Source organism: Trichoderma camerunense (assembly GCF_050948025.1).
Source record: "Trichoderma camerunense strain CBS 138272 chromosome Unknown V8C40scaffold_18, whole genome shotgun sequence".
Lineage (NCBI taxonomy): Eukaryota > Fungi > Ascomycota > Sordariomycetes > Hypocreales > Hypocreaceae > Trichoderma > Trichoderma camerunense.
Window position 1 is genome coordinate 251,389 of NW_028145352.1, and position 25,295 is coordinate 276,683.

The 25,295-nt window shown below is 51.4% G+C and overlaps 9 protein-coding genes across 9 annotated transcripts; 4 read left to right on the top strand and 5 right to left on the bottom strand.

The window, feature by feature from the left end:
* Window positions 1-93: 93 nt before the first annotated feature.
* Window positions 94-2,578, top strand: V8C40DRAFT_253763 (uncharacterized protein). The gene is made up of 3 exons (XM_083217691.1): window positions 94-461; window positions 524-625; window positions 780-2,578. The coding sequence occupies exons 2-3, from the start codon at window positions 616-618 to the stop codon at window positions 2,540-2,542; spliced, it is 1,773 nt and encodes a 590-aa protein (XP_083069459.1). The 5' UTR covers window positions 94-461; window positions 524-615; the 3' UTR covers window positions 2,543-2,578.
* A 201-nt stretch (window positions 2,579-2,779) lies between these two features.
* Window positions 2,780-3,966, top strand: V8C40DRAFT_253767 (uncharacterized protein). Its single transcript, XM_083217692.1, has 3 exons — window positions 2,780-3,286; window positions 3,366-3,458; window positions 3,537-3,966. Exons 1-3 carry the CDS (start codon window positions 2,872-2,874, stop codon window positions 3,692-3,694), a joined length of 666 nt encoding a protein of 221 aa, XP_083069460.1. The 5' UTR covers window positions 2,780-2,871; the 3' UTR covers window positions 3,695-3,966.
* Window positions 3,761-5,439, bottom strand: V8C40DRAFT_253769 (WW domain-containing protein). Its single transcript, XM_083217693.1, has 3 exons — window positions 5,071-5,439; window positions 4,166-4,968; window positions 3,761-4,109 (listed from the first exon to the last, which is right to left on the bottom strand). The coding sequence occupies exons 1-3, from the start codon at window positions 5,166-5,168 to the stop codon at window positions 4,051-4,053; spliced, it is 960 nt and encodes a 319-aa protein (XP_083069461.1). The 5' UTR covers window positions 5,169-5,439; the 3' UTR covers window positions 3,761-4,050.
* Window positions 5,440-7,001: 1,562 nt separating this feature from the next.
* On the bottom strand, window positions 7,002-8,697 carry V8C40DRAFT_253776 (mitochondrial FOW-1 like protein). The gene is made up of 3 exons (XM_083217694.1): window positions 8,319-8,697; window positions 7,571-8,243; window positions 7,002-7,499 (listed from the first exon to the last, which is right to left on the bottom strand). Exons 1-3 carry the CDS (start codon window positions 8,539-8,541, stop codon window positions 7,445-7,447), a joined length of 951 nt encoding a protein of 316 aa, XP_083069462.1. The 5' UTR covers window positions 8,542-8,697; the 3' UTR covers window positions 7,002-7,444.
* Window positions 8,698-9,158: 461 nt separating this feature from the next.
* On the bottom strand, window positions 9,159-10,062 carry V8C40DRAFT_253783 (uncharacterized protein). Its single transcript, XM_083217695.1, has 3 exons — window positions 9,906-10,062; window positions 9,695-9,809; window positions 9,159-9,644 (listed from the first exon to the last, which is right to left on the bottom strand). Exons 1-3 carry the CDS (start codon window positions 9,953-9,955, stop codon window positions 9,414-9,416), a joined length of 396 nt encoding a protein of 131 aa, XP_083069463.1. The 5' UTR covers window positions 9,956-10,062; the 3' UTR covers window positions 9,159-9,413.
* A 148-nt stretch (window positions 10,063-10,210) lies between these two features.
* On the bottom strand, window positions 10,211-12,785 carry V8C40DRAFT_253784 (citrate (Si)-synthase CIT1). The gene is made up of 4 exons (XM_083217696.1): window positions 12,104-12,785; window positions 11,924-11,988; window positions 10,898-11,835; window positions 10,211-10,836 (listed from the first exon to the last, which is right to left on the bottom strand). Exons 1-4 carry the CDS (start codon window positions 12,209-12,211, stop codon window positions 10,538-10,540), a joined length of 1,410 nt encoding a protein of 469 aa, XP_083069464.1. The 5' UTR covers window positions 12,212-12,785; the 3' UTR covers window positions 10,211-10,537.
* A 1,034-nt stretch (window positions 12,786-13,819) lies between these two features.
* On the top strand, window positions 13,820-17,498 carry V8C40DRAFT_253788 (Nrd1 complex RNA-binding subunit). Its single transcript, XM_083217697.1, has 6 exons — window positions 13,820-14,558; window positions 14,643-14,888; window positions 15,201-15,303; window positions 15,420-16,410; window positions 16,468-16,636; window positions 16,696-17,498. Exons 1-6 carry the CDS (start codon window positions 14,439-14,441, stop codon window positions 17,146-17,148), a joined length of 2,082 nt encoding a protein of 693 aa, XP_083069465.1. The 5' UTR covers window positions 13,820-14,438; the 3' UTR covers window positions 17,149-17,498.
* Window positions 17,499-21,876: 4,378 nt separating this feature from the next.
* On the top strand, window positions 21,877-22,380 carry V8C40DRAFT_79070 (uncharacterized protein). The gene has a single exon (XM_083223425.1). The coding sequence runs from the start codon at window positions 22,020-22,022 to the stop codon at window positions 22,278-22,280; it is 261 nt and encodes an 86-aa protein (XP_083069466.1). The 5' UTR covers window positions 21,877-22,019; the 3' UTR covers window positions 22,281-22,380.
* A 2,562-nt stretch (window positions 22,381-24,942) lies between these two features.
* Window positions 24,943-25,265, bottom strand: V8C40DRAFT_253798 (uncharacterized protein; the record flags this gene model as incomplete). The annotated part of the gene is made up of 1 exon (XM_083217698.1): window positions 24,943-25,265. A coding segment is annotated over one exon (251 nt), but the record flags the coding sequence as incomplete, so codon positions are not given.
* Between the last annotated feature and the right edge of the window lie 30 nt (window positions 25,266-25,295).

Here is a 25,295-nt window from a genome sequence, read left to right on the forward strand (position 1 = left end):
TACCTATCCGGGGATATCACATGTCGAGGATAGCAAAGTCCCTTACCTTACGTATAAGCTCTCTCTCGCTCAATATAGCCCATTTCGATGACTTGAACTTGATATTCGTCCATTCCAGCTCTCAACTTTTCAACCAGAGCCAAGATGAACAATGGTGCAATTGACGATGCCTTAAGCCCAGCCCTGCCTGAAATTGATGAAGCCGCCGAGACCGAAGCGGATAGCTTCTTCGCTGATGAGGACCAACCCTTACAACCTCCAGATGTATTTACCTCCATCCATCGGTGAGTGCAAGTTATGATGGAAGAGCCATTTAAGCAAACGAATATTGCATTTGTCTTCGTATCGCTCTTTTATCATCGTTCATCCTGGTTTATCAGCAATAACGCTCTTCTTGTAAATAGCATGCTAATTGGTCAGTATATGATCAAGCGTGCGAGCCCTCATTATTGCTAGCATTGGTAAGTTGATTTACGCTCAGCAAGTATATCAATCTTGCAGCAGTAGATTAACAATCCAACAGAGGATCCATACACCCTCGACCAGCTGACGAGCCCACGGGTCAACACGCTCGTGGTTCGCCCCTTAGTAGACAGGCTATATGACCCTGATGACATGTCCATAGGTTCGCTCGCCTAACTCCCTTTGCTTGTGCCATTTGCAAGTCACTGCGCATCTGTTGGACCATATCAATATCCATGTTTCTGTATCTGAGTCAAAGACGTGTTTCCACGAAAGAAACAAATCCGGATGTCCTAGCTCACATGATGGGGTGATAGTGTACTGCCTCCTGGCCAACCGTCTCCAATTCCTCAAAGAGCAAACCGCCGCCAAACACCAAAGCGTCAGCCGCGCTCGAGCAACCCTCTGCGAAATCGTCGCCACCAAGATCCTCCGCAAGCTCCATGAGGACAATTCCCCCGAAAAGGCGGGAATCGCCGGCCTGCTCCGTCTGGCCAACGTCCTGGTGCAAGGCTTCGATCCCTTCTCTGGCGCCCCCGAAGATGTAGCTCGGGCCGGCAGATACACGCATTGGCCGGTGCAAGAGCGCGGCGGCAACGAGAGGAAGCTTACGGCGCTGGAACTGGCCATCTTATCGGAGAGCAAAACCATGATGAGTTCGCCGGCATGTCTGCGAGTGGTGAATGCGGTGTATGAGGGGCAAGTCGTGTACACGCCGATATCATTCATAGATATCCTCCCGGAACATTACAAACATCACCCAGTGTCGTTGTACGATCCGCGCAAGGCACCGCTGCTGGACCACTACCGACTGATCGTGCCAAAATGGAGGAGCTTGCTCGAGTCAATACAGTTCATGGTGTTGCTGGGGCTATATATCTTGACCATGGTGAGTCGAGGTAGTCCAAGCTCTCTGAAACTTTATGAGAGTCTGTTTGCCGTTTATTCGATGGGATGGATTCTCGACGAGTTTGCGTCCATTATTGAACATGGATGGGCGGTCCACGCTCAAAAGACGTGGTCATTTCTGGACGTGACCTTCACAGTCATCTTCTGCGCCTATCTCTTTACACGGGTATATAATGTTGTTATACCCGTTGCTCAAGACACTGGCGGCACAGACTCTGCGGCCTTACATATTCTGTGCATTGCAGCTCCGGTACTGCTCACACGAGTTGCCTTCAGCCTCATGCCAGACAACATCGTCTTCATCTCAATGCACGCCATGATGAAGGACTTTCTCGTGCTGACCTTCCTCACCTTATGGTGCGTGGGAGGATTCTTCCTGGCACTGCAGTGGCTCCTGATGACGGGCCAGGGCTCAGAGCCCAAGTGGTATACAGTCGCCAAATGGCTTCTGTGGATCTGGTTCGGACTCGATGGCACGGGCATCCAAGAGTCTGTGCAGTTTCATGTCGTCTATGGCCCTGCTCTCATCGTGGCGTTTGCATTCTTGGGCAATACGTTGTTCTTGACGATTCTGGTTGCCGTGCTAACCAACACTTTTTCGCGCATTGTGGCGGCTGAAGCTGCCGAGATTCAGTTTCGTCGAGCAGTCCTCACTTTTGAATGCGTGAGGAGTGATGCCATTTTTGCATATCCTCCTCCGTCCAATATACTGGCCCTCGTCTTCATGCTGCCCCTGAAGCTTCTCGTCTCGGCACGCACATTTCACGTCGTCCACGTCGCCATCGTCCGAGTGCTCAACTTTCCCATTCTGTTGTTTATCAGCTTGTATGAGCGGAACTTGTTCAAAATTGGCGAATCGAATCGTGGCCTCAAGTCGAACCAATTGCTAAGGTGGCGCTTCACTGGCTTCAACCCGCATGGAGACATTGAAGCTGTATTTGAAGCAGATCCGCCACCAGGTGCCATGGACGAGGCTGGCGAGCTGGATGGACTGAGTGAGCTCGGATTCACCGATGATGGCATATCGAGGTCTTCAAGAGAAATCAGGAGGCCAGTGGTGTTTAGGCTAAGCAATTCGAAAAGCAGAGACGATACTTTGGCAATGCTGGGCCGAGGATGGAGTCCAGGAGCAGAAGGGATAGGACCATCTCAGGGGACTGGCGGTTCATGAGATTTCAATTATATTTGATAGTATTGAAACAAAGGCATAAGAAATAAAATAATATTGAATGAACGAATAAATACTGTAGTTATTCTAGACGAGGTCCACAGGAGCTCAAAGCTCAAAGATACATTGCTGTGGCGCTCAACCAATTACCGGCCTCACAGCGCCTAGCAGCTCACTGCTTTGGGGGAAGAAACCCAGTACTAAGCCACACATACGTCCCGCACCAGCCACTCCACCAATCCCACCTCCAACTACCTTAGATAGGCCATCTGTTTTCCACCATCGTCATCCATCTTCCCGTCCAAACATCCAAGCTAAATGCAACTCCCGCCATGGACTTGAGGATCCTCCTAAGCCTGGCCTTCGCCGCCCTCAGCGCCGCCCAGCTGACAATCACCGTCGGCCTCCCCGCCAAGCCGAACCCGTTCCTCCTGGGCCCCAGCACCCACGCCACGCTGTCCACCCTGCACAAGCGCCTCGAGGCCCCTCTGACGACGGTCAACACCTTCAACTTCCACAACGTCACCGCCGACTCGTACCTGCTCGACGTGCACTGCGCCACCGAGGCTTTTCACCCGCTGCGGGTCGACGTCGGCGAGGATGGCGAGGTCAAGGCGTGGGAGACGTATCGTGGAAATGAGTGGGCGAACAAGGGCGAGGAGGTGCCAGTGAAGAGCGAGGGCGGAGCGAGGGGCATCAGCGTCAAGGGTGCGGGATCCAAGATCTTCTTTGTGGAGAGACCGGCGTGTAAGTCCTTGACAAGTCTTTTGCTCTGCATGCTATATGGAGCTGGACTGATTGTACTGACTGATGCGCTTCCGTATAGTTTCCGTGTTCAGCATCCTCAAGAACCCCATGATCCTGATGGGTCTGGTCACGATGGGTATTGTCTTTGGCATGCCATACCTGATGGACAACAGTACGTATATATGTCTCTTCAAGCCTCAATTCTATAGGAATGAATCCTCTGCCTATGGACTGGCTAACATTGTGGCAGTGGATCCTGAGCTGCGCGCCGAGTTCGAGGAGCGACAGAAGGAGAACCCCATGAACGCCATCATGGGCAACGCTCAAGCTGGTCAAAACCCACTTGGCAACTTCGACATGGCGGCCTACCTAGCAGGCTCAGGCAAAAAGGAGGGTGTGAAGAGGTGAAATGGTGTCTTAATGGGAGGAACGTAGATAAGAGATGGGTTGGGAGATTGTACATCTATGCTTTATGATCCTTTTGATTTCAAGGCAGAGCTCTGATGAACTTTGAAAAATCTCAGGGCTTTTTTTATGTTGTATCATCAGCTTCATGCTTCATGTGATTGGCGTTATTCCGTAACGCCGTCCTCCTAATCCTAGCCAAAAACGACAATATCAAGTCTTTGTCTTGTGAATAGCTAAAAACAGACCAATCCGGCAAACAAACAAATTACCGCTCTTATTCTTTCCTCTAGCCACGCATCATATATATATAGGTATGAATGTTAACCAACACGCAGCTAGTTCACCCAGTCCACTAATTAAAAGTCACCGCCACCATCATCGTATCCGTTGTCAAACCCATTGTCATATCCTTGGTCTGAGTCGACATCTGTTAGTCAAAATTCGCATCTTCACCAGGAGGAAATCACTCACCATAGCCGCGTTCATATCCTTCGTCTTCAAAGTGATCAATCGCGTCATCTATCAGCAGACCACCCACAACACCACCAGCTAGACCGAGGGCAGCTCCTCCGGCCAAACCGAGACCACCTCCGCTCTTCTTCGCAGGCTGCGGCTGCGGCTGCTGGTAGCCATAGGCAGGCTGGCCGTAAGGCGCAGGAGGAGGAGCACCATATCCGGGAGCATACCCGCCTCCATAGGCACCAGGCGCTCCTCCGTAGGGAGCAGGAGGCTGACCATAAGGAGCCGGAGAGCCGCCGTATTGTTGCTGAGGAGGACCGTAGCCCCCGTAGCCGCCAGCGCCGGGGGCACCGGGGAAGCCGCCGGGAGACTTACCAGCGATCTTGCTGGTCAGCTTGCCCAAAAGACCTCTGGACTCGCCCTGTTGCTGCTGCGGCTGGGGTGTACCATACGGGCTGCTTTGCGGAGGAGGGTACGGGCTGGTGCTCTGCTGGCGGTACGAATCGGCAGCACCTCCGGAATAGTTGTTGTATCCGGGAGGGTTGGAAGAGGCGCTGCGAGCTCGGGCATCTTCTTCGGCCTGCATCTTGGCTGCCAGGCGAGCATCCTCGTCTTCCTGCGCCTGCCTTGATGATGAGCCTCCAAAGTTGTTGCTCTGATCGCCGTAGGGGTTCGTCTTGACATCGGACGTGCGGGGAGCGTTGTGGCCGTCGTAGCCTGGAGGAGGCCCGGAAGGCGGGGCGTCTCCGTCAGGGAAGACAGGACTGGTGGGCTTATCCCACTGTGACTTCTTGGTGTAGACGTTTACGTAGAACCTGAGAGAGGCGAGTGAGCTGAGGAATCACCGGGTTGGGAAACGGAGAGAGTCTCTGTCGTGAAGAGCCAGATGTCGCATTATTAATGACAGGCCAACATACCATTCTTTGTACTGGTCGTTCCACCGAGCGGCCCAGCCAGCGGGAACTTCGGGGGCCTTGGGCGGCGGGGGCCCTGTGGGAGGAGCGTAGTCGGACATGAGAGTAGCTTTTGGCAATAGGGAGTCGAGATGTTTGATGGAGAGGAGGAGGAGAGAGTGAGCGAGGAGAGGAGGTGGTCGTTAAAGAGGAGGAGGAGGGGTGGTTTAGCGTATGACCCCCCTGCTAACTGCTTCGGCGGCGACAACAGACGGGCCTTTCGATGGCGAAATAGGAGAGGACAGGCAGTGAATGTAGGTAGATTTTGTTACTCAGGCGAATAACAGATATCAACAGTCAATTATCCAGCACTTGAAAGATGTCATCTAACGTCTTCCAAGCTTCCATGAAATCTTTATATATACTCGACACTTGATACTTGATTTGTACCTAACGCATGCCGCCAAGCCCCCAAAAAGGTTCAGGTCCCCTAACGGATCCCCCACAGGCGGCCGCCAACCGCTAAAGCAGTGGACAGACACTCGTGGAAGCTCGCTGGAATCGGGAAATGCGAGGCGCAGCAGGACCACGTATGTGCATTTACATGCGTGTATTACATGGTACCACATGCATGGTTTGGGTGCCGGCGATCCGGGCGAGCTCCTCTATATTGTAGCCCTGATTGTGCCCAAGAGACCTAGAAGTTTAGAGTTGAACCAGAGTTGTGTTGATGTTTAAAACGACACTTGTCATGTTCCGTGCAAGTACAGGTAAGTAGTATTGGTATCGCTGCATTTGCTGTCCCATATCTTCATCACAGACAATTCTCTCTACACTCGGCGCTCTTCTCTTCTCCCCTGCCAATCACTCCCCAAGCGCAGATCCCGCCCCCCGCCATGCCACTGCAAAAGCAAGGAGAAAATATTCCTCATGCTCCGTCCGGGTGACTAAACGAACCAACACCTGATGAACGAGCCTCGGCGCCTGTCAACCCCGACTCAGCCACATAGAGGTCCTCCTGCACTGCCACGAAATCCAGTCAATCATTTTTTTCGCCCTGGGAATTGCCACATTGTGGCTCAAGCAAGAGGTTACGCCATTTGAATGCCTCTCAATTGAAACTCGGACACTTGACTTTCCGACTTCTCTTCAGTTTCGTCAAAAGCGGCCCTAAGAAATAAGAAAGACCGCATGCATAAACTATAAGCTTTTAGCCAACGACTTTAAGATATCAAGCCATTAGATAATCCGCCAGGAACGTCTCTTGTAGTCGATACCTGGTAAGTTAGTTGTAGCAGCAATTCCAAATATCTCCACCTGTTCAGTTCAGATAATTGCTTTGGAATCTTTGGTCTGTAAATCTCCAGGCTTTCAATGGCCAATGCAGCCAATGATTTGGAACAAATTAACATGAAAGATGCCTTGCCTACCATTCAAGTAGCTCAAAGTCAACTCTCGATCAAAGGAAACTTCAATAGAGATATATACTTGGAACTTATACCTTATGTCCAATTTTTGTTAACCACAAAACGTATCGCCAACTTAGTATGTTGGTTTACAAAAGCACATAGATACTCTCTCCGTAATATATTCGTACATCTCATCCATCTTCATGATACAACGCCTATATCGGACAACAAAGACCCGGACAGTCGGACTTGACATACATTCCACGTCGGAATAAACCTCATCTCCTCCGAGAACTGTCATATCCCCTCTCATCAAATTCATTTTCATTACCAATATCAACATTTCAAGATGATAACACTGGTGTTCCAGCCGAGCTATTCATGAGTCCAATCTCTAAGTAGGAATTATCCCGAGCCACTGCTCGGGGCTGCCTCCGGTGTCCGACGCCGGTCTCCGCATCTCCGTCAAGTGCCAGCCGAATACCTACCGACAACTACTACACAATGAATCCCGTAAATCAGAAACGTGGGGATGGCCCACTAGACAGTCGCTGATATGCGGAGTAATGGTAAAGAGGTACTTCAGGTGAAGATGGACATGGAGCAGACCCATGTAAACAATAGACACATATCGAGAGATAGACTTCGTGTGTTCGCTAGTAATCACCAACGTGTATTCATTCATTTCCACTCAGTGGATATTTCTTCCAGAGCAGATCTATAATAAAAGTCGTGGTGCATATAAAATCAACACACACACACAATTCCTGAATAACAAATCTCTAAACAGGAGGGCAGTTGTCCCCTTTATGAAGAGAGGTAGTAAAAAAGAACATAAAACGAGTAGACCAACTCGAGAGACGCAATCTCAACAAGTCCGCCGTTGAAGATTATTCCCACCACCGTCATTTCATCATTTGCGTGTAAATAAGAACCCAAGTCTTGAAAACATTCATTACCAATCATCGAGCCCTGTTCCCAAACGCCGTCTAATGCTTAGCCGTGACCTGATCGCCGGTCAATTTCTCCACGTAAGTTTTAGCCCTATTTGACATGTATGGTTAGCAAACTGTGGTGTATAGAGCGTATCTGTTGGGGGAAAGGGAAGTACTCACATATCTCCAACAGCAACCATGCAAATCGTCTGCCAAACGCCGAGACCAATTCGAGGAGTAACACCTCGGTAGAGACCCTTGATACCATTGTTCGAGTAAATGTAGCGGAAAGTGTTGCCGACCGTCATCTTCTTGGGTCGGTTGGGGTCGTCCTTCTTGCTCTGCATCTCAACACGGATGACCTCGATGGGCTGGTTCCAGGCGCTGAGACCACCACCGAGAGCGCTAGCAAGAATCTTCTCCCCGGGAGAGAGCTTGTCGCTCTGCTGCTTGCCCGTGGCCGAGCGGATCCAGCCCTCGGCCAGTCGGCTGAGACCGAAGCGAGATCCCCAGTTGGTCATCTGTCGGATGGCGACAGCGTTGACACCCTTGTTGATGCCGCGAATGCCCTCCTTGCGGTAAATGTCCATGAAGGTCGCGAAGGTGGACTGGGGCTTGACACCGGCGGCAGCCATCTTGTGCTGGGTGATCTCGACCGTCTTCATGCAGGTGCAGAAACCCATGGTGGCGTAGGCCTGGGCAACACCACCAGTGATGCCGCCAAGAATGCCACCGCCAAACTCAGAAGCACCCATGTAGCGAGCGTAGTACTCGGCCTCGGAGGCGACGAAGAGCAGCACAGCGCCCTTGGTGGAAGCCTCGATCCAGGCCCAGGGAATGAGACCCTGGTAGACTATCGAAGAAACAAAAGAGATTAGCCCCCGTCTTCAGCTTTCAAAAGAGAGAGTTGCGGTCGTTTTGGACTTACAGCCGAGAGGACCACCTCGACCCCAGATACGACCCAAAGCCGTGGAGAAGCCATCGCCACGGTTGGCAGCCATGGTGGTCTTGACGACCTCGAGGGGCTGGCCCAGAGTGGTGACCTCGAACATGTTGAGACCGGCGCCCAGCAGCAGGTTGGAGAACTTGATGGGCTTCTTCTCCAAGTGCGGCTTCTCCGCGATGGGAGCTTCGATAGCGGCGGCGACCATGACTTCTGGATGGTTTTTCTGAAAGGGGCCCTGACCAAGGGAATAGGGTGCTTCTTCGCAAGGGGGCGTTTGGAGATGTTTGGAAAGTTTGTAGAGAGGAAGAGGGGAGAGGGAAGAGAAGGCGGAAAAGGGGGGGGGGTTGTTGAGGCTTTGGTACTTGTACTTGCTGCTAACAGCTCCTAGAACAGAGCCGGATTGCGCGCGACAAGGCTTAGCTGGCTGACTAAGGAGGATGCGTGGAACGGGATCGGAGGGAATGCGAACAAAACAGATAAGCGGTCTTCGGAAGGGAGGTCAGCAAAGTTCGGCCAGGATAGGAACCGGGTCGAGGACCGACTTGGATGGGCTGGCTGGTTTGTTTGAGGCCCCCAATCCGTGATTGTCCGAATGCCTGTGCCTGTGCTGGTGCTGGTGCTGTGCTGGCTGGTACGGAGTACAGTACATGGAAATACATGTGCCTAGGTACGAGGGACTACGGCAGTTGGGCTTTTACACGTGCTTTTTGGGGGGAAAAGTTGGGGATACCTGGCCCTCCGATTTGCAATGTTGGAGGGGTCAAGTATTAAAACACCCGACAGCTGCAATTGCAATTGCATCCATACTTGCAGCACGAATTGGCCATCTACAGTGCAGTGCAGTGCAGTAGGGGTACCGAGTGAGACTCGAGATATCTCTGTCTCTTCTGGCTCGTCGCACCTATCAAGCCTCCCGGCGCATTACACGTTCCCTCCATTGGATTTTCTACTTGTAAGCAGGGCTCATGCACAATCACATGTGTGCTTACTTGCACAGGGCCCCCGATTCGGATTACTGCCCCCAGTTGGCTGTAATCAACCAAATTCCTGTTATTATTCGCACTACACAGCAACGGATTATCCCAAAGAAAGGAGTAAAAGATTAAAACTTTTTTTCCCATTCCTCCAAATTCGTCTGTTGTATGTATTGCCTACTATTTTCTGCTGAGACCTTTTCATCTGCCTCTGGTGGGGTCTGGCCCGCGTGGCGCAAAAGCCCACTAACTTCGGATTCGGCCACCCAAAAAAATACTCAACATGTTTGCGATTGTTGAGCTGGGCCAGCCCAAAGATCCATAAGAAAAAGCACTGCTGCAAACATCAATTTTCGGTTGGTTTAACGTTGCCCAGGAACATACTTTGATGCTAGCCCGCACGCCAAAATCCCCACCAGTCGAATACGAATAAGAAGCAGCGCATGTCCCGTCTCGGTGCACTGCGGGCCGCCTATTTGCGATGCCCAGCCCGCGGACGCTGCCAATTCGTTGAGCTAAGAGCCAAGCAAGGTCTCAAATTTTGTTCAACAACATGGCTGTTTGAGCAATGCTGCATGTACTTGGAGATACTCACGATAACGCGTCCCATCGTGCAGATGGATCCTGGGATTCATGTATCGACATGTTGCTGGCACTGACAAGGTCCGGGGTCTCTATCGCTACCGGTTGGGCGTTTCGTTCTCCGCACTCCGCGCTCCCTCCCTCGTAGAGGCATGTAGGAGTAATAATACTCCGTGCCCGTGCAAGTGCTTCCTAGAAAATCGCCGAATGCTTCATCTGCGCCGTTGTCACGGCAACTCAACAATGGTAGATGCCAAGGGTAGACCTCAGTATTCTTATCTGGTTCGTACTCGTAGCATGGGTGACCGTAATCGTAATGCCATCTACACCCTGCCATTCCAGCCTTACACAGCCGCTACCAGTGAACCCAGAATGCACGTCATTCACAACAGCAAAGGTCCTGATGAGTTCATCTTGTCTCATTACATCAATTGGAAACTAAACAGTTCCGTATATTGTACAATTAAGCGCCGTTCTGGCCGTCGCTGTGTCATCCACAGACTGTCTATATCCTAGTCGACTATCAAGCCTGCCGAATAGGCTTCCATCTCCCAACTTTTTTTCCCTTTTGCAATGCCCTCAAAGAAAAAAAAACATTCCATCTATCACACCATTTTTGTGCTTCACTGTCCTAGACGTAAACCCTTACAGCTTCTTGACAAGCTCAGCCCACTTGTCGGTGGAGAAGGACTTGGGGCGCTCGATGGGGGCACCGACAGCTCGGTCAATGATCAGCTGGGGAAGGACACCAATGGCACGAGAAACACCGAAGAGGACGGTGTAGTAGTTGGCCTCGGTCAGGCCGTAGTACTGGAGCAGGACACCGGAGTGGGCGTCGACGTTGGGGTAAGGGTTCTTGGTCTTGCCGTGCTCAGTCAAGACACCAGGGGCAATCTTGTAAACCTGGCTGACGAGCTGGAACATGGGGTCGTTGGGCATCTTGGCTGTAGGGGAATTAGCTTTTCAATTTCTTTTTCCAACGTATCAAATACCTCTTCAACATACCTTGAGCGAAAGTGCGCTGAGCAGTGTAACGGGGGTCGGTCTTGCGGAGGACGGCGTGGCCGTAACCGGGAACGACACGGCCAGCGTTGAGGGTAGACCACAGGTAGTCGGTGATGGCCTTGTCGCTAAGGTCGTCACCAATAGCCTTCTTCATCTCGGTCAACCAGTTGAGCACCTCCTGGTTGGCAAGGCCGTGCAGGGGACCGGCAAGACCGTTGAGACCGGCAGCCAGGGACAGGAAGGGAGAGCTGAGAGCGCTGCCAACCAGGTGGGTGGTGTGGGCGCTGACGTTGCCACCCTCGTGGTCGGTGTGGATGGTCAGGTACAGACGCAGGAGCTCAACAAAGTCCTCGTTCTCGCCGAATCCGAGCTGGTTGGCGAAGTTGAAGGAGTAGTCCTTGTCCTTCTGGATGGCAGCGACCTTTCCGCCCTTGAAGACGTTCTGGTAGATGCGGGAAGCAATGTTGGGCAGCTTGGCAATGAGGTCCATGGAATCCTCATAGGTGTAGTGCCAGTACTCCTTCTTGTTGATACCCTTGGCGTAGGCCTTGGCGAAGGAAGAGGTGTGCTCGAGAGCAGTGACGGCCAGAGAGAACTGGGCCATGGGGTGCAGGTCGGTAGGGCAGTGGTCGATGAGCTCCTCGACGAACTTGGGGATATCGGAGCGGGCAGCCCACTCGGCGGACAGATCACGGACCTGCTGCTCGGTAGGGACCTCGCCGGTCAGAAGGAGCCAGAAGAGACCTTCAGGGAGAGGCTCCTTGCCACCGGGAGCCTTGGGGAGGATCTCCTGGCACTCAGGGATGGTCTTTCCACGGAATCGGATACCCTCCTCGGCGTCGAGAACGGAACCCTCCCAGACGAGGGACTTGATGCCACGGGCACCGCCATAGACCTGGTCGAGGGTGACCTTGTCGACGACCTTGGAACCGTGCTCCCTGAAAAGAGAGGGAATAACGTTAGCAATGCGAAGACAAGCAACTACCGGAGACTGCGGCTCTGCTGAGGCTATTGGGCTTCACTTACTTTCGGAGAGTCTTGATCTGCTCAATCTTCTCGGGGAGAAGCTCGGCGAAGCGGTCCTTGAGGGACTACACGGCGCAAGACAGTCAGCTTCCATTCAACCTATTTCATGTCTTTTTTTTCTTTCCAATCCCGTCTTCCTGAAGCTTCGGGGACCAGAGCAACAACCGCGATGTTTCTTACCTGAGCCTTGGCGGAGTAGCAGCGGGTGGCGTTGAAAGCCGTGGCCCGGGCAGGGGCTCGCAATGAAGCCCTCAGGGCAGAGTTGCTGAGACGGGTGACGGAAGCCATTGTAAAGAATACTTGGGTATAGAGGGAGTAGAGGCAGAAAAGAGGATACGGCGGATGGGGGGTGGCAGAGGTTATAAAAAGCGCAATGCTTCCGTTACCACGGCAGGAAAAAAAAAATTAGGCCGGCGGTTCCTAGCAGCCTCGGAGGCTTGACAAGGTGCAACTTGGCTACTAAGGCATGGGACCCTCTGTTGACCTTAGCTCGAAACTGGATAAGCATGCAGGGCAAAAGTTACATCACCGGCCAGCTCCTCTGCGCTCCAGCAAAGTACGGGTACTCGTAGGGCAGCGAAAAGTACCTCCGTGCTGCGGCCGAGAGTGCGGCGGGCGGCGGTAGCCTCTGGTCAACGCAACAAGAACGGACATCTCGCTCCCCCACCATCCGACACTAAAACTCCCCCAACCATCTCCATCTCCCCGACAAGAGGCCAGATGGCCCGGAAATCAATCTGAACCTCGGAAAAAACGCAGTCAGATTGCCTAATCGAGTAGTCCCAAGAGCTGTATGAGGGAGAATCACGAGCACATGTGGATGAAGTACAGCATACAGAGGAGGCTGAGAGACATTTTCTTTCCTCCCTAGATTTTAACGACATTGGTTTCTAAAGAAGAGGCCCTCAAACAGACTACTGATATATCCAATTCATGATAGATCGAGGCGGTCAGCCTCCCTCTGTAAGTCATTGGCTCCTGGTAGCGAGTGAAAAATGACGAGATTGTGACGGCCTGTACTCCGTATGCAGTGCATCTCAAGCGCCTCCAATTATTAGAGTACACGACCGCTCAGCAGCGATGCGCATAGATAACCCGCAAGCTGAATTGTAATTGGCGGAGAGTCTCTTGCAAGCCCTTCCAAGCACAACATCTGCAAAGCTTTATGTATTTTCCCTCGTGCCCCCTGCGATGAAGTTGTTTCACCTTGTTGCGATAATTATCAGATCAAATTCTTTACCGCAACCGAATAGCCGTCCGTGTAAGTCGATGCTCCCTTCTGCCGGAAAGGCCAAGACGTCATGTGATGAACAAGCCGTTCCGGGCTGCCGACGAATCCCTTTCCGCCGTAGAGCGTAGAGCAGAAATAGGTAGCCTCTCCAAATGTCATGACATAAGTGCGTCATCGTCATCGCCAGGCTAGATTCATCATGAGCACCTGCACAAAGAAAACATCACGCCCACAGCTCTTTGTTCAGGACAATAGAGCAGAATCCTATGGAGCCTTTGACCACAGTACATTACGGATAAACCTCGCTTCGCCTCCTGCTCATTTCCGGAAAGGAAAAATTTTGCATTGAGCACAAAGCAAGAAAAAAGTGAAAAGCAAACATTGTTCGGTACGTACCAATGTTGGTAGCCTGACCCGAGTAAGGGAAAGAGAAAATACACTTGCAGCCCTATCAAAGAGTACTTTTGCGCCAACGCAATTTCATCCATCACACAAGTACTGCTCCTTAGCCATCCAAGTACCGTCTCATCAGGCATGACCCGTATTAGGCCCAAAAAGTCACGCCCAAACGCGGCAAGCTGCAAAGTTTCAGTAGCGGGCTTTGTTCCCTGCTAAATCTCTCGCGACCCGCCCCTCTTCCCTCCTTTCAATTTCTCCTCCTACATCTCCATCGCCACCCAAAAAGGTCTGCGAGCCTCCCGCTTCAGATTCTTCTTCCATCATCTCGCGCACCCTTTGAATCGTATTTTCGCATCAACATCCCCCTCTAGGCCGACCGAAAAAGAAAACAAATAATCCTTTTAGACAGGCTTGTGGGCATTTCGCCTCCAGCCCCTGTGATATACTCTCGCGTGTGCGCAGCTCCATTGCGGCAGTAGAAGACTTTTTTTCTTTTCTCCTCGCGCGCTTCAATCAGTCACCGCGTACATCGTACTTTTGAGATTTGGTTTACTTCGTACAAACGATCGGAAATCTCCTGCTTCGTACAGTGTCGCGTCGTTTATTGTAACACAAGGCCTTTGATCGATAGTACTTGGGAGGAGAGGCAGCATAGACATCAGCCGTACGACTTGTTTTGACTGAGAATCTCCTCACACCAAGTGATTCACCGGACCAGCCAAAGAAAAGGAGATTAAAAGACAGCTTGTTTTTCTTTTGTCTGCATCACGTCCCAAAAAGAAGGGTTCATCGTACACTAGCACCGACTAAATCTTGCTGAGACTCTGCCGCGGAGGATCTGTTGGAACAAGACAAAGAATTTGCTTCCAGCCCCAGGTCCCAACCATGGCGTCTGCAGTAACAGACTTGGAAGCTGGCCTACAGGCCATGCTCAATTTGAAGCCACCAGGTGTATCCGGCTCTCGTATTACTAGCCTCACGTCTCTTTGCGTCGCCAACATTCAGGTAAGGCGTTTTTGAACAGATTTTTTCTTCCAACATGCGTTGTTGAGCGACCCCATTCCTTTTGCTGACACGGCTCCCTTGCAGTCCGAATCTGTCCTCATTCAAAAAATCTACACACACTTCAAGAAAACTCCAGGAACACACAAATTGGGCGTCCTCTACGTCGTAGACTCTGTAACCCGCAAGTGGCTTGAACAAGCAAAATCTCAGGGTCAGCCCATAAACAGCTCTGCCCAGGATGGCACGTATGCCGCTGGAGTGCACCGAGTAACGGAACTGATGCCTGTTTTGATGAATGACATTCTTCAGTCTTGCCCAGAAGATCAAAAGGTACGTGTAATTCGAGTTTTAATCTGTATCGGTCGGGTGAAATCACACACGCATACACATACACACACATACAGCGCTCCCGCTCGTAGGCGTCTGAACGTGCGCTTTGTCTCGTTGATATCTGGCATATCTGGTGAACCGGAAGCAAGACAGACCCCTGCACTCGTTTTTTGAGGAACCAAGTCTACGAGTGCAAGTCAGCATTGCTTTGTTGGTGGTCATCAGCCGCCTCTAAGAGCCGCCTCTAGGAAATTTCCACATGACATCGTATCTGAAGGACTAGTAACTCACATTTCTCTTCTCGCCTTGTAGGAAAAGATCAAAAAATTGCTTGATATCTGGGAAAAGGGCCAGACCTTTCCCACATCCATGATAGAATCATTCAAGGAGAGAGTCAACGCTCCCTCACCACCAAGTACGTCTCCTTACATGCCGGCATGGCGCATCACAGTCCTCCTCGAGAGACGTGATGCTCCCGGCCAGGCTGAACCAGAATTCCTATTTGAGCGAGCTTTTCTAACGTCAACACAGAATCCACAACTCCCCCTGGTAGCCCGCCTGCTGGATTGGCAGCTTCACTCCAGAACCAGGCGCAGAACAAGCCTGCACCAAACGGCTCGTCCATCTTGGAAGCCTTGGCTAATATTGCTCGCCAAAACACCTCGTCTGCACCAAGCAACCAATCCCTCCCAGCTCCCGCCGCATCATATAGCATGCCTCCCGCTACTTCCAACGCCCCCCCAGCTTCCGCCACTCCCCCAGGACTATCACAGGTCCTTGCTTCATCGCTCCCACAGCCTCACCAGTCGTATCCCCCGGCTGGACAACCCGTAAATGTGTCGTCTCTGCCATTCTCGTTGACTCAAATGCTTGGCCAAAATGCTCCGATGCCAGCCGGTGCGAGTAACCCATCCAACCCATATGCGGCAGCGTCTGCAGCGCCTCCCGCCTCAGGAGCCGGCGGAGCTGGTTTAGGACCGGACGTACAGCAGCAGATTATGCTGATCAAGGCTCTCGCTGATCAAGGCGTCCCTTTTGATAAGATTCCCGCTCTCATCCAGAGCATGACTTCTGCCACTGCAACTGGAGGGTATCCGGCAGCGCAACCTCCCGCCCCTGTCCCCACTGCCCAAGGCACCTTTCCATCGGTTCAGCAGCCATGGGGTGCGGCTGCTTCGGGCCCTGCGCCTGACCAGGGCTACCAGGACAACGTAAGGTCTCCTAGATATCGAGGCCGTTCACGCTCTAGATCACCTGAGCGCGGTTGGAATGCCCGCGGTTCTCCACGTGGTGGACGTGAATATGGCCGTAACTCACCTCCTAGAGGACGCATGGATGATCGAGACCGCAATGGCCGAGGAGGAAATGATTACCGCCAGCGTAGCCCTCCTCGTGCACGCCATGGACGAAGCCCTTCTCCCTCCCAAGAGTTCCAGCAGGAGAAGTGGGTTGAGTTCGATCCAGCGCTTCCATCTGGCACCATCAAAGTTCTTAGTCGTACCCTGTTTGTAGGAGGTGTTACGTAAGTCTACCACTTTCTGCAGGATAAGTTTGATCGTATGCTAACCAAGTACACCAGTTGCTCCGAAGCCGAGCTGCGTGGCATCTTTGGCCGTTATGGCACTGTTCAGACTTGCATTGTTAACAAGGACAAACGCCATGCCTTTGTCAAGATGTTGACACGCCAGGACGCCGTTAGGGCGAAGGATGCAATGGAAGATGCAAGGGGTCTTGAGTATCCCCTTCGTGTAAGTGCAAGCCAGCCATTGTATTGTGTTATTAGTAACGTACTAACTCCGATTACTAGACCAGATGGGGCGTTGGATTCGGTCCTAGAGACTGCAGCGATTACTCAACCGGCATCAGTGTTATTCCCATCCACAAGCTCACCGACGCTGACCGAAAGTGGATGCTCACTGCTCCGTACGGTGGAAGCGGAGGCCGGCCCATTGAGACGGGCATTTGTGTCGAAGAGCCCGACATTGAAATCGGTGCCGGCGTTTCGTCCAAGGCCATCAGCCGCCGGATGCAGACAGACAAGGGCGGTAGCAACGGTCCCAAGTCTACACGCCACCGCGACGACGATACACGCTGGCGTCGAGGCCGAGACGATGGCCCCGGTCAGATGGATCTTGATGGTCAACAGCAGCAGAACAGCATGGGCGGCTTCCCCTTTGGCATCGGCACCTTGCCTAACGGCATGCCCAACTTCCCGACGGGCTTCCGATTCCCAGATCCCAACACTGCTGGGAGGACCTGATCGATTTGACTTTTGCGACACTTGAGTGGTAAATTTGATTTCTACGCCCTCGGCAATTTGCGCCGACAGGTTCGGTTCGGCTGAGGGCAACAGCGGCATCAATCAGGCTTGGTATGAATGGCGTCTGGCGAACGGGAGGGACCCCTCTGGGGAATCGGAAACTGCTCCACGACCTTGCTTTTGGTCTGGATTGTACAGTCTCGTCATTGGCGATAGATGTCTCGTTTGTTTGTTGTTTTTTTATTTCCTTTTATGTGGACGTTTTACACAAATGGGGAGGCATCTTCGTGCTCTGAATCGGATACCTATTAGCTAGTTACTAAAAGTTAACTTTATATGTTTTATATCTATCTTGTGTCTTTTTCGATGTGATGTCTGTGATATGTCTGGCCATCTACAAGCCCAGGGGAAATTACCGTCTCTTTGCAGCATCTAGGGAAGAGGCTGTATGATCTAATTTAGTGAATACGAAACAAGTAAATATAAGGAAACATCAGGAATAAGTTGGATTTATAAAGACTCGAAGACAACAAAAAAGGCAGTCCTCGTACAACTTCCAACTTGCTGTCTCGATGGAAATGCCTACCCTGTAATCACCCAAATTTCACAAATTTTATTGCTAGACTCACACCAATAGAATTGAATTGATTCAGATAGCGAGAGACTTGGTTTGTTTACCTGACAGCAGTTTAGGCTACGGGATACAGACAACGGGATCATCTACTCCATAGTTTGTCTCACTGGAGTTCGTTGTATCATTCCAAGCGAAACGGACCGTCATCCCTACCTAGTAGGTAGGACTAAAGGAATGGCCCGGAATGCAAATTACATGTACTGTTTACTGTAGTCTACAGTACAGAATACATTTTCATAGGGAGCTACTGTACTGATACTAACTCAGGTAAATTAGTAGGCTTTGCACGCCGAATTATGGAGAGAAAATAACACTTGGACAATGAGGCAATTACGTCGAGCTACCAGGGGCCATCAACGGGAAATTGCTTGCGAGGTTTTTTTTTTTTCTTTTTGACATAAACGGCCCGGGTGCTTCATGTATGAGGCTTTTATTTTCCCGTTTCTTACATTTCATTTTAATGAGCTGATCTACATAATACCAATGGGGTGTCTGTGCACACGACTAAGCTGGATATGACGACGAGACACAAGAGCAAGGCCAAAAAAAGACGACTAGGTTTTTGCGGGTTTGGTTGGAGCGTAGGGTAAGACGAGACTGGGCACGCGAGCGGCTACGAGTACAGTATGAAGGACTAGTTGAAACGATGGGTGTTGAACTCTTTGGATAGGTACTACGAGTACTAGACAGGACCCGGAGTGGGCGAATTCACTCGATGACACAACATGGGAATAGTAGCACCTGGCACTTACAGCAGCATGCTCCTTTCTTTCTTTTTTCTTTCGACTCCTAAGAAGCCCCTTGAGAGTTAGGGAGGTGATTATGCATGGCTTTTGTTTACTTGGATAGAGGACCTTCGGCCGTTTTAGTGCCGCCGCCGAAGAGCTGAAATCTCTGATAGAAAATTCTACATCTAGGAGAGAAGATGCTCCGTACGAGATACGCTGCCGTATGCACCCCGTACTTGACTCTCCATCTTCCCCAGTTCCCCTTCAAAAACCCCGTTCAGCAGAGCCCCATTGAGCCCTCGGGGAAAAAATTACCAGTAGGAAGGAAAAAAAGGCTGCAGACAGAGCCAATTTGCTTAAATCATCTTTCCGGCCGGGAAGTCGCGGGAAAATGTGGATCCCAAAAATCAGCGTAGCAACGCGCCTCGTTTTTCTCTTAATTCACGCAAGCAGAATCGAGAAGGAGGAGGAAGGCCCTTATTTTTTAAACAATTAAGAATACGTGAAAGTAAAAATTAGAGTTATTTTGTTAGGGCGCGGGTCAATTTGGAGAATTAACGGGGGCGTCGGCCGGGTAAAGAAGAAGTAGTGTGGTATCATTGGGGAGTTTGGAGAAGTTTTGTTTCGTGGTGTGGTGGATGCTACCCGAGTTTTCCGGGGAAGCCGAACATTCTTTTTCTCTTTCTTTTCTGTTGCGTGGGTTGTTTGAGAGATTGGTTTGTGTTAGGTTGAAGGCTTTTGGTCAATTCATTTGTGGCACACTTCCGCGATGAATTGGACGAGAGTGGCCAAGGCTGGATGTGGAGGGCAGAGGGTTGGCTGTGGTTGGAGAGGCAGACGAGTAGACAAAGGACAAATGGTGCTTGACTTGATCTGGCCTGTTCTCGTGTTTCGTAGCTTCTTGTTTCAAGGAAACCTATTCTCTCTCGCCTCATTGAGTTGGTTCAGAATATGGCTCAAAACACGGAAGGGTGTGTATCCGAATAAGTAAGGTAAGACGTATATCCGCGGTGATGCATGCGGCAAAGATCCCCCAAAGGTTTTATTCCAAGCAAATTGAAGATTCGGTGGCCTTGGGATATCACTTATTAACGTTATGTTAATGTCATAGTCAATGCTGTGGTATACTTGTTGTGGCCAAGATGCTTTAGGCATCGAACCAGATGGTGTTGCTGGTTGGACTGCGTGTTGTTGAACTCCACAAGGATTCCCTCTTTCTGTGCTCCGGTAGAATGCTCACAAACACAAGAAAATCATTTAAATGGTAAAAAGGAGCCGTAGAAAGACGCAGGACAAGTAAAACACTAGAAATCGCCTCTCCGGTGGCGGCATAGCAGATGGATGAGACACACGGACCCAACATCACAGAAGCTACGAGCACGGAGTACAAGCAGAACTTTCAACATCAGCATAGTGTCCACTCATTGCAGCTGCGTCCCCACCAAAAGAAGCTGCAAGAGGCGAGGCGAGAGCTTCCACCCATTCTAGAGCGTCGGGCTGAAGTTCCAAGTGGCGCCAAAGGGGGCGTACTCGGGAGTATTTTTGCCACAGGAACGGGACTTTGCCGACTGGTAGCGTACTGTACAATCCCATAGGTTCGAGTGATTACTATCTATGTACTACGGTACCGAGCTCGTTGTTGGCAGGATTGAGAATGCAGGGTTCGGTTTCAATAGCCGTCACTTTTGTTCCTCGGCTTTGAGACCACAAGTGGTAAGAATGCCTCCTATTCTCTGCGTTTTCCTTGCTTCGTATCTGTCTGAACAGGTACAGCAATATTCAATATTACCTGTATCATTTACTACCTGGGTAGGTAGTATGTACTCCGTATATTCGGGGAGAAAAAGAGACCAGCTCAGAGGGTCCATATTGCTGCTGGCCATCCCTCGGTTCCCAGAACTCGCCAATGGCAGCAGCAGCATACCGACGAAAATAGCGCTTTCTGAATTGGGCATTTGGTATTGACTGTACATGTATCGAATCTTGCAGAGCCAATCAGTCTCGAGCTGCTGATTGCGGGTCTGTGCCAGCTGTCTTCGGCGTTCGGTAGTCGGCCGCAGGCAACCATGTAAGAGGCATGTCCGGACTGACTAGCCAGAGCATCACGGGATCCGGCGCCTATGTAAGTACTACTCCTGCCTTACCATCGTTAGGACTCGGAAATACGTACATCCAGTAGTATAGATTGATCCCTTTTCTGCCTTTCTCGATCCCATCGCCCTCGCTTTGCTGCTCGGCTCTGGGCAGAATCGGGGCGCGGGAACGCGAGCCTGGGCAAAAGACGCAGCCAGTCATCCAGTCCAGCGATCCCTGGGCGATTCTGTGCTGTTCTCGATTGGCCACCCCCTGACCTTGACCCGGACGTTCTTGGCAGCGGCTTTTCCACGGAGCCGCCAACTGAGCTAAGCTGATGAGGTAATGGGCAGTGGATTGAAGAAAAAAGGAGCAGGCTGGCCAGCAAGCGAAGCTGCAGTGCTTTGGATTGGGCCGACGGCGCAATGACGCATGGCAGACCGCCGTCTTCTCGTGCGCTTCCATGCGTCTCTCTGACTCTGCACTGCTGCGCTGCTGTACTTTACGCGTTCTGTAAATTACTCGCGCCGCTGATGGCGCTGATGCCCGTGCAGTTTGCTGCTGTGCTGTGCTCTACCGCAGTCCAGGCTCTTACCGTACTCTCTCAGTCTCTCCCCTGAGATGGATGCTGTCAATGCTCTTTTACGACCAAAGTATACATCAGACGACGGACTGTTGAGCTCTGTTTTTCTTCTCTCTCTCCATCTCGTAACCCAAACTCGCGTATATGCAGACAGCTCCGTTGCCGTCCTCGTTAATCGCCCAATTTGCGCTGCCAATTTCCCTCTTCCCAGTCCCCAAGCCTCTGATCGATCGTGGAGAAAAACCGCTGAAGGGTGCCCCCCCGAAGACAGACAGGCAAGACGAAGACGAAGAAGAAAAAAAGGCCAGCGCACGTTGGCGCAATGACCTTCAAGCGAGCCCAGAACCCCTTGCTCTACCAGGTATATCGTGGCTACGGTAGGGGGCTTGCAGGAAAACATACGGCCAGAACCACACAGTACGCTTGACGATGAGCAGGGACGTGCGGACACTAGGCCGGGGCTGAACCCATGCCCTGATGGACCTTGGAGAACGATTTTTCTCCGTATCGCAGGTTCCGCGTGCGGTGGTGGACGATCGCTTTTTTTGCTTCGTTTGTGACATGGCATGGGCGGTTATGTCACTTGGCAGTGTACCCGTAAATGGTATTGCCTGTCAGCCGTTTGATGGACCCCCGTGATACCATCTGCGGTGGTAAGTATTCGTACTCGTAGACGGTTTTGTGTACCGTTCTGTACTGGTAAGTGTTCCAGTTTGTTTCATTGCTCAATCTTAACAAAGCACTACCTAAAATTTCGCCCATTGAACCAAGTATTACGCCTCATCATCAATACTGGCCCCCTTTCCAGACCGTCTTGGCAGCTCCAACATGGAGATGCTCCAGTTGAGAAAAGATGGAGTTGCATAATATGGAGAAACTGGAGACGCACCTTTTCAGCTCAGGGTCTCGTGGATTCCTTCTTACTCGAGTCGTAGTACCAAAATATACGGAGAACGGAGCGCCAAGTAGCGGTATATTCAAAGACGAATTCAAATCACTGGATCCCCCGAATGCAATTCTGTGCCAGCCAAGACCGCCCTACGGCGTCGTTGTGGCTTCACCCCCACACGGCGGCTGGAAAGAGGAACTTTCCAAAAAGAAATCCCTCGTCTAGCCGGGGGAGACGTCGGTCAACGCTTATGGGAAAGGGGCCAAGATGTGAGTTGTGCTGTGTTTCTGTAGTGTCTCTGGTCGTTGGTACGGCTGAAGCTGTTGGTGAGACGTGTAGATTACGAGCAATTGCCATTTCATCGTTTATGACAGGATGATTCTATCTGCTGGCAGGGTACGAGTGCCTACTTACTGCTTTACTTCCTATCCATCGTCCATTGCCCATTGTACTGTGTAGCTGTGTAGACAAACTTCAATTGGTACTATCGAGGCCGATATCAACCAGCGTACGTAACGTGGCTGGCTGGATTTCGTCACGCCCGATGCCTTGCAGCAGCAGAGACAGACGCAAGGAGGCGAGACCATTTTCGCCCGCTGCCGAGATGCTGCAGAAAAACAAGGATCGATTGAGTGATGCCTGGATACGGACGGGCCTTCCTTGGCCACTCTAGCATCAGCCGAGCAAAAGACACAACGACTGTTACAAGCCTCTAATTGCGTGCATTCGCCATCGAGATGCAAGCGCGGCAGTCGTGCTCCGTAACGTTGGGCACGCTAAGGCAGCCTTTTGTGTGCTGCAACAATAGCAGTTTGGCCGATGCTCGCATTCACGCCTCGTTCTAGAATGCCCGCAGAATGTCTTGGCGGGCTGCATCTGTTTTTCTTGGCCCCATCCTCTACGGTACGCCAGTGGCAAGCAAAAGTATGATACTACCTGGTACACAGTAATCCGTATGCGCAGACCTTTGGTTGGCTGGCAGAATGTACAGAGGAAAAAGGAATACTGTAATAGGTATGTTGCCAGTCTGGGCATTCCACCACATGCGGCAAGGCCGAGCTGAAGCCATCTCGATGACGTAGCGTGAAAAAGGATATGCCATGTGAAGGCGTCTTCTCCCTTGCTCAGCTCCCCTTACCGACCGACACCGATCACGATAAACTCAGCAGAATAACATTGCCTGAACCGGAGACCCGGCCGCCATTCTTCATTTCCAGGCCCCCCGTTCCGTTCCCGCGTCCCTTCTTCTCCGCGGCTTTAACCCCAAGCGAAGGGGGAGGAGACCCCCCAGAAAAGGAAATCTCGGTATCGGTATATCGGTGACGGCGCTTCGCGGGTCCGGCATTTCACTATTTGCTTTTGCTTTTTTTTAAACTGTCTCTCTATCTCCCTTGCAGTTTGATCGTTTTTCTTGGCCCCCTTCTTTGCCATGTTGATTTGCTTTGTCATTGGGGGCTATGATGGAATCGTCGTTTTGCCAAGGCCATTTTGTCGCACTTTGCGGATGCCACGGTAATTAAAGCTGAAGGATTCAGATTAGGATGCTCATTACTGTAGGGAAAAAAAAAAGCCGTGACGGGTATGTGCACCAACACCAGGGATGCTGAGACACCGCAAACAGCAAAGATTCTGGCATTGCTAATACACGGCCCCCGTCTCGGTGAATCAATTCAATTCCATCATGTACGGAGTATACGTGTATATCTTGCTGCTATCAGCTTACTGTAGTACCTTGGGTCTAGTACTGCCGGAGCTGAACTAAGACTGAAGCAGTCAAGTCCGAGTATAGCTACGCGTACGCTTATTGCGGCCGCTGCAGCTACGAAGGTAGCATTACTCCTTTACACGTACAGCCGTATGCTTTGAAACGACGCCAGCTCAATTGAACTGAGTGATAAAACTGCCATTGCATCGCCAATTGAGCACCAACACCAGGTAAAGCAAGACGCCTTTTCATGCTATGCTGGGGCCAGATACCAAAAAGACAAAAGTCGCCAAGGAAACACCAAAATGTAATTTCACCCAAGTGCCATGTTTCGCAAAGCTCCTTCGAGGCTAGCGTGCTACGGAAAACACTCATAACATTGATCAGAAGTTTAAGGTGGAAAAAAGTCTCTCGCCTCAGCCGTTGCCTGTACCTAGAGTTTGTAGCTGTTGGGCGGCCGTTGACCTGACGCTACATCGTTGACCTGAGGGTACATGCCGGCGTCGGGTGGGGCCAGTGTGGCATACGGTGCTGCTTAGGGGCGCTCGAGCGCTGGAAAGCCGCTAGAAAAAGCCGGTGCGCTGTTTGGGACGAGCAACAAAGTGAAGCCGCGGCGTGTTCCCGAGGCAAGCCACCGGCCAGCGAATGGTCGGGGCCTTTGATAGGCGTGCATGTGGGCGCGGTTTATACGGCTAGCGGCAAGGAGATCCAATGATGGCTGCATCCGGGGCCATGCACGATGGACGGGAGATGATGGCCGTTGACAGGCTGCCGTGTGTAATTGAATGACTCTGTGTGTGTCTGTTTGGTCGATGATGATGACGATGACGATGATGCTGCTCGTGCTGTTGCTGTTGGTGCCACTAGTGGTGGCATTTGAGGCACACAAGTAGGAGGCACTAACGGTCGCTGCAGATGCATCTCAACGCCTACATGTATTCATCCAATCAGTCTCACTTGGCGTGCGACAGGTACAGTTGCGCCTTCGGAGGAACTCGACAAGTTGCAACGATAACACTGTATTCTGTAAATAGGCATTATCACTACCAGACGTGTAATTGCGATAATTACATAGCATGTACATAGCTGTATTAGAGCATCCATGGTAATAATACGGAACAATGCCGGTGCTCCTTATTCATCTTATGCTTACCTACCTGGTACTTGTATTAATATCTTTAGCTTCAGCCAATCGCCATGAGTACCACCCATCAGCAAAAAGTAGAAGCTACACCCCTTCAAGGTTCAACTGCCCTACAAACGACTAGTCAATGTACAAACACACAGGTAAATCGGTGCCAAATCCTGGTCGTCCGGCATCACGACAAGCGATTCCGATGACATGGTCGTTTGACGAGGGCAGGGCAAGGCCGAAAAGCGCAGGGAGCGAACGTGCGAGCTCGCAGACAGCAAACAGGGCCTTGGCGTGGCTTCTTTTCCCACGGAGTCGATCTGCCGAAGCAAATCCGTTCCCTGCCCTGCCTTGTCTGGTGGCTTCGTCATGGGGGGGGGGGGGGGGGCGGCGGGAAGAAACC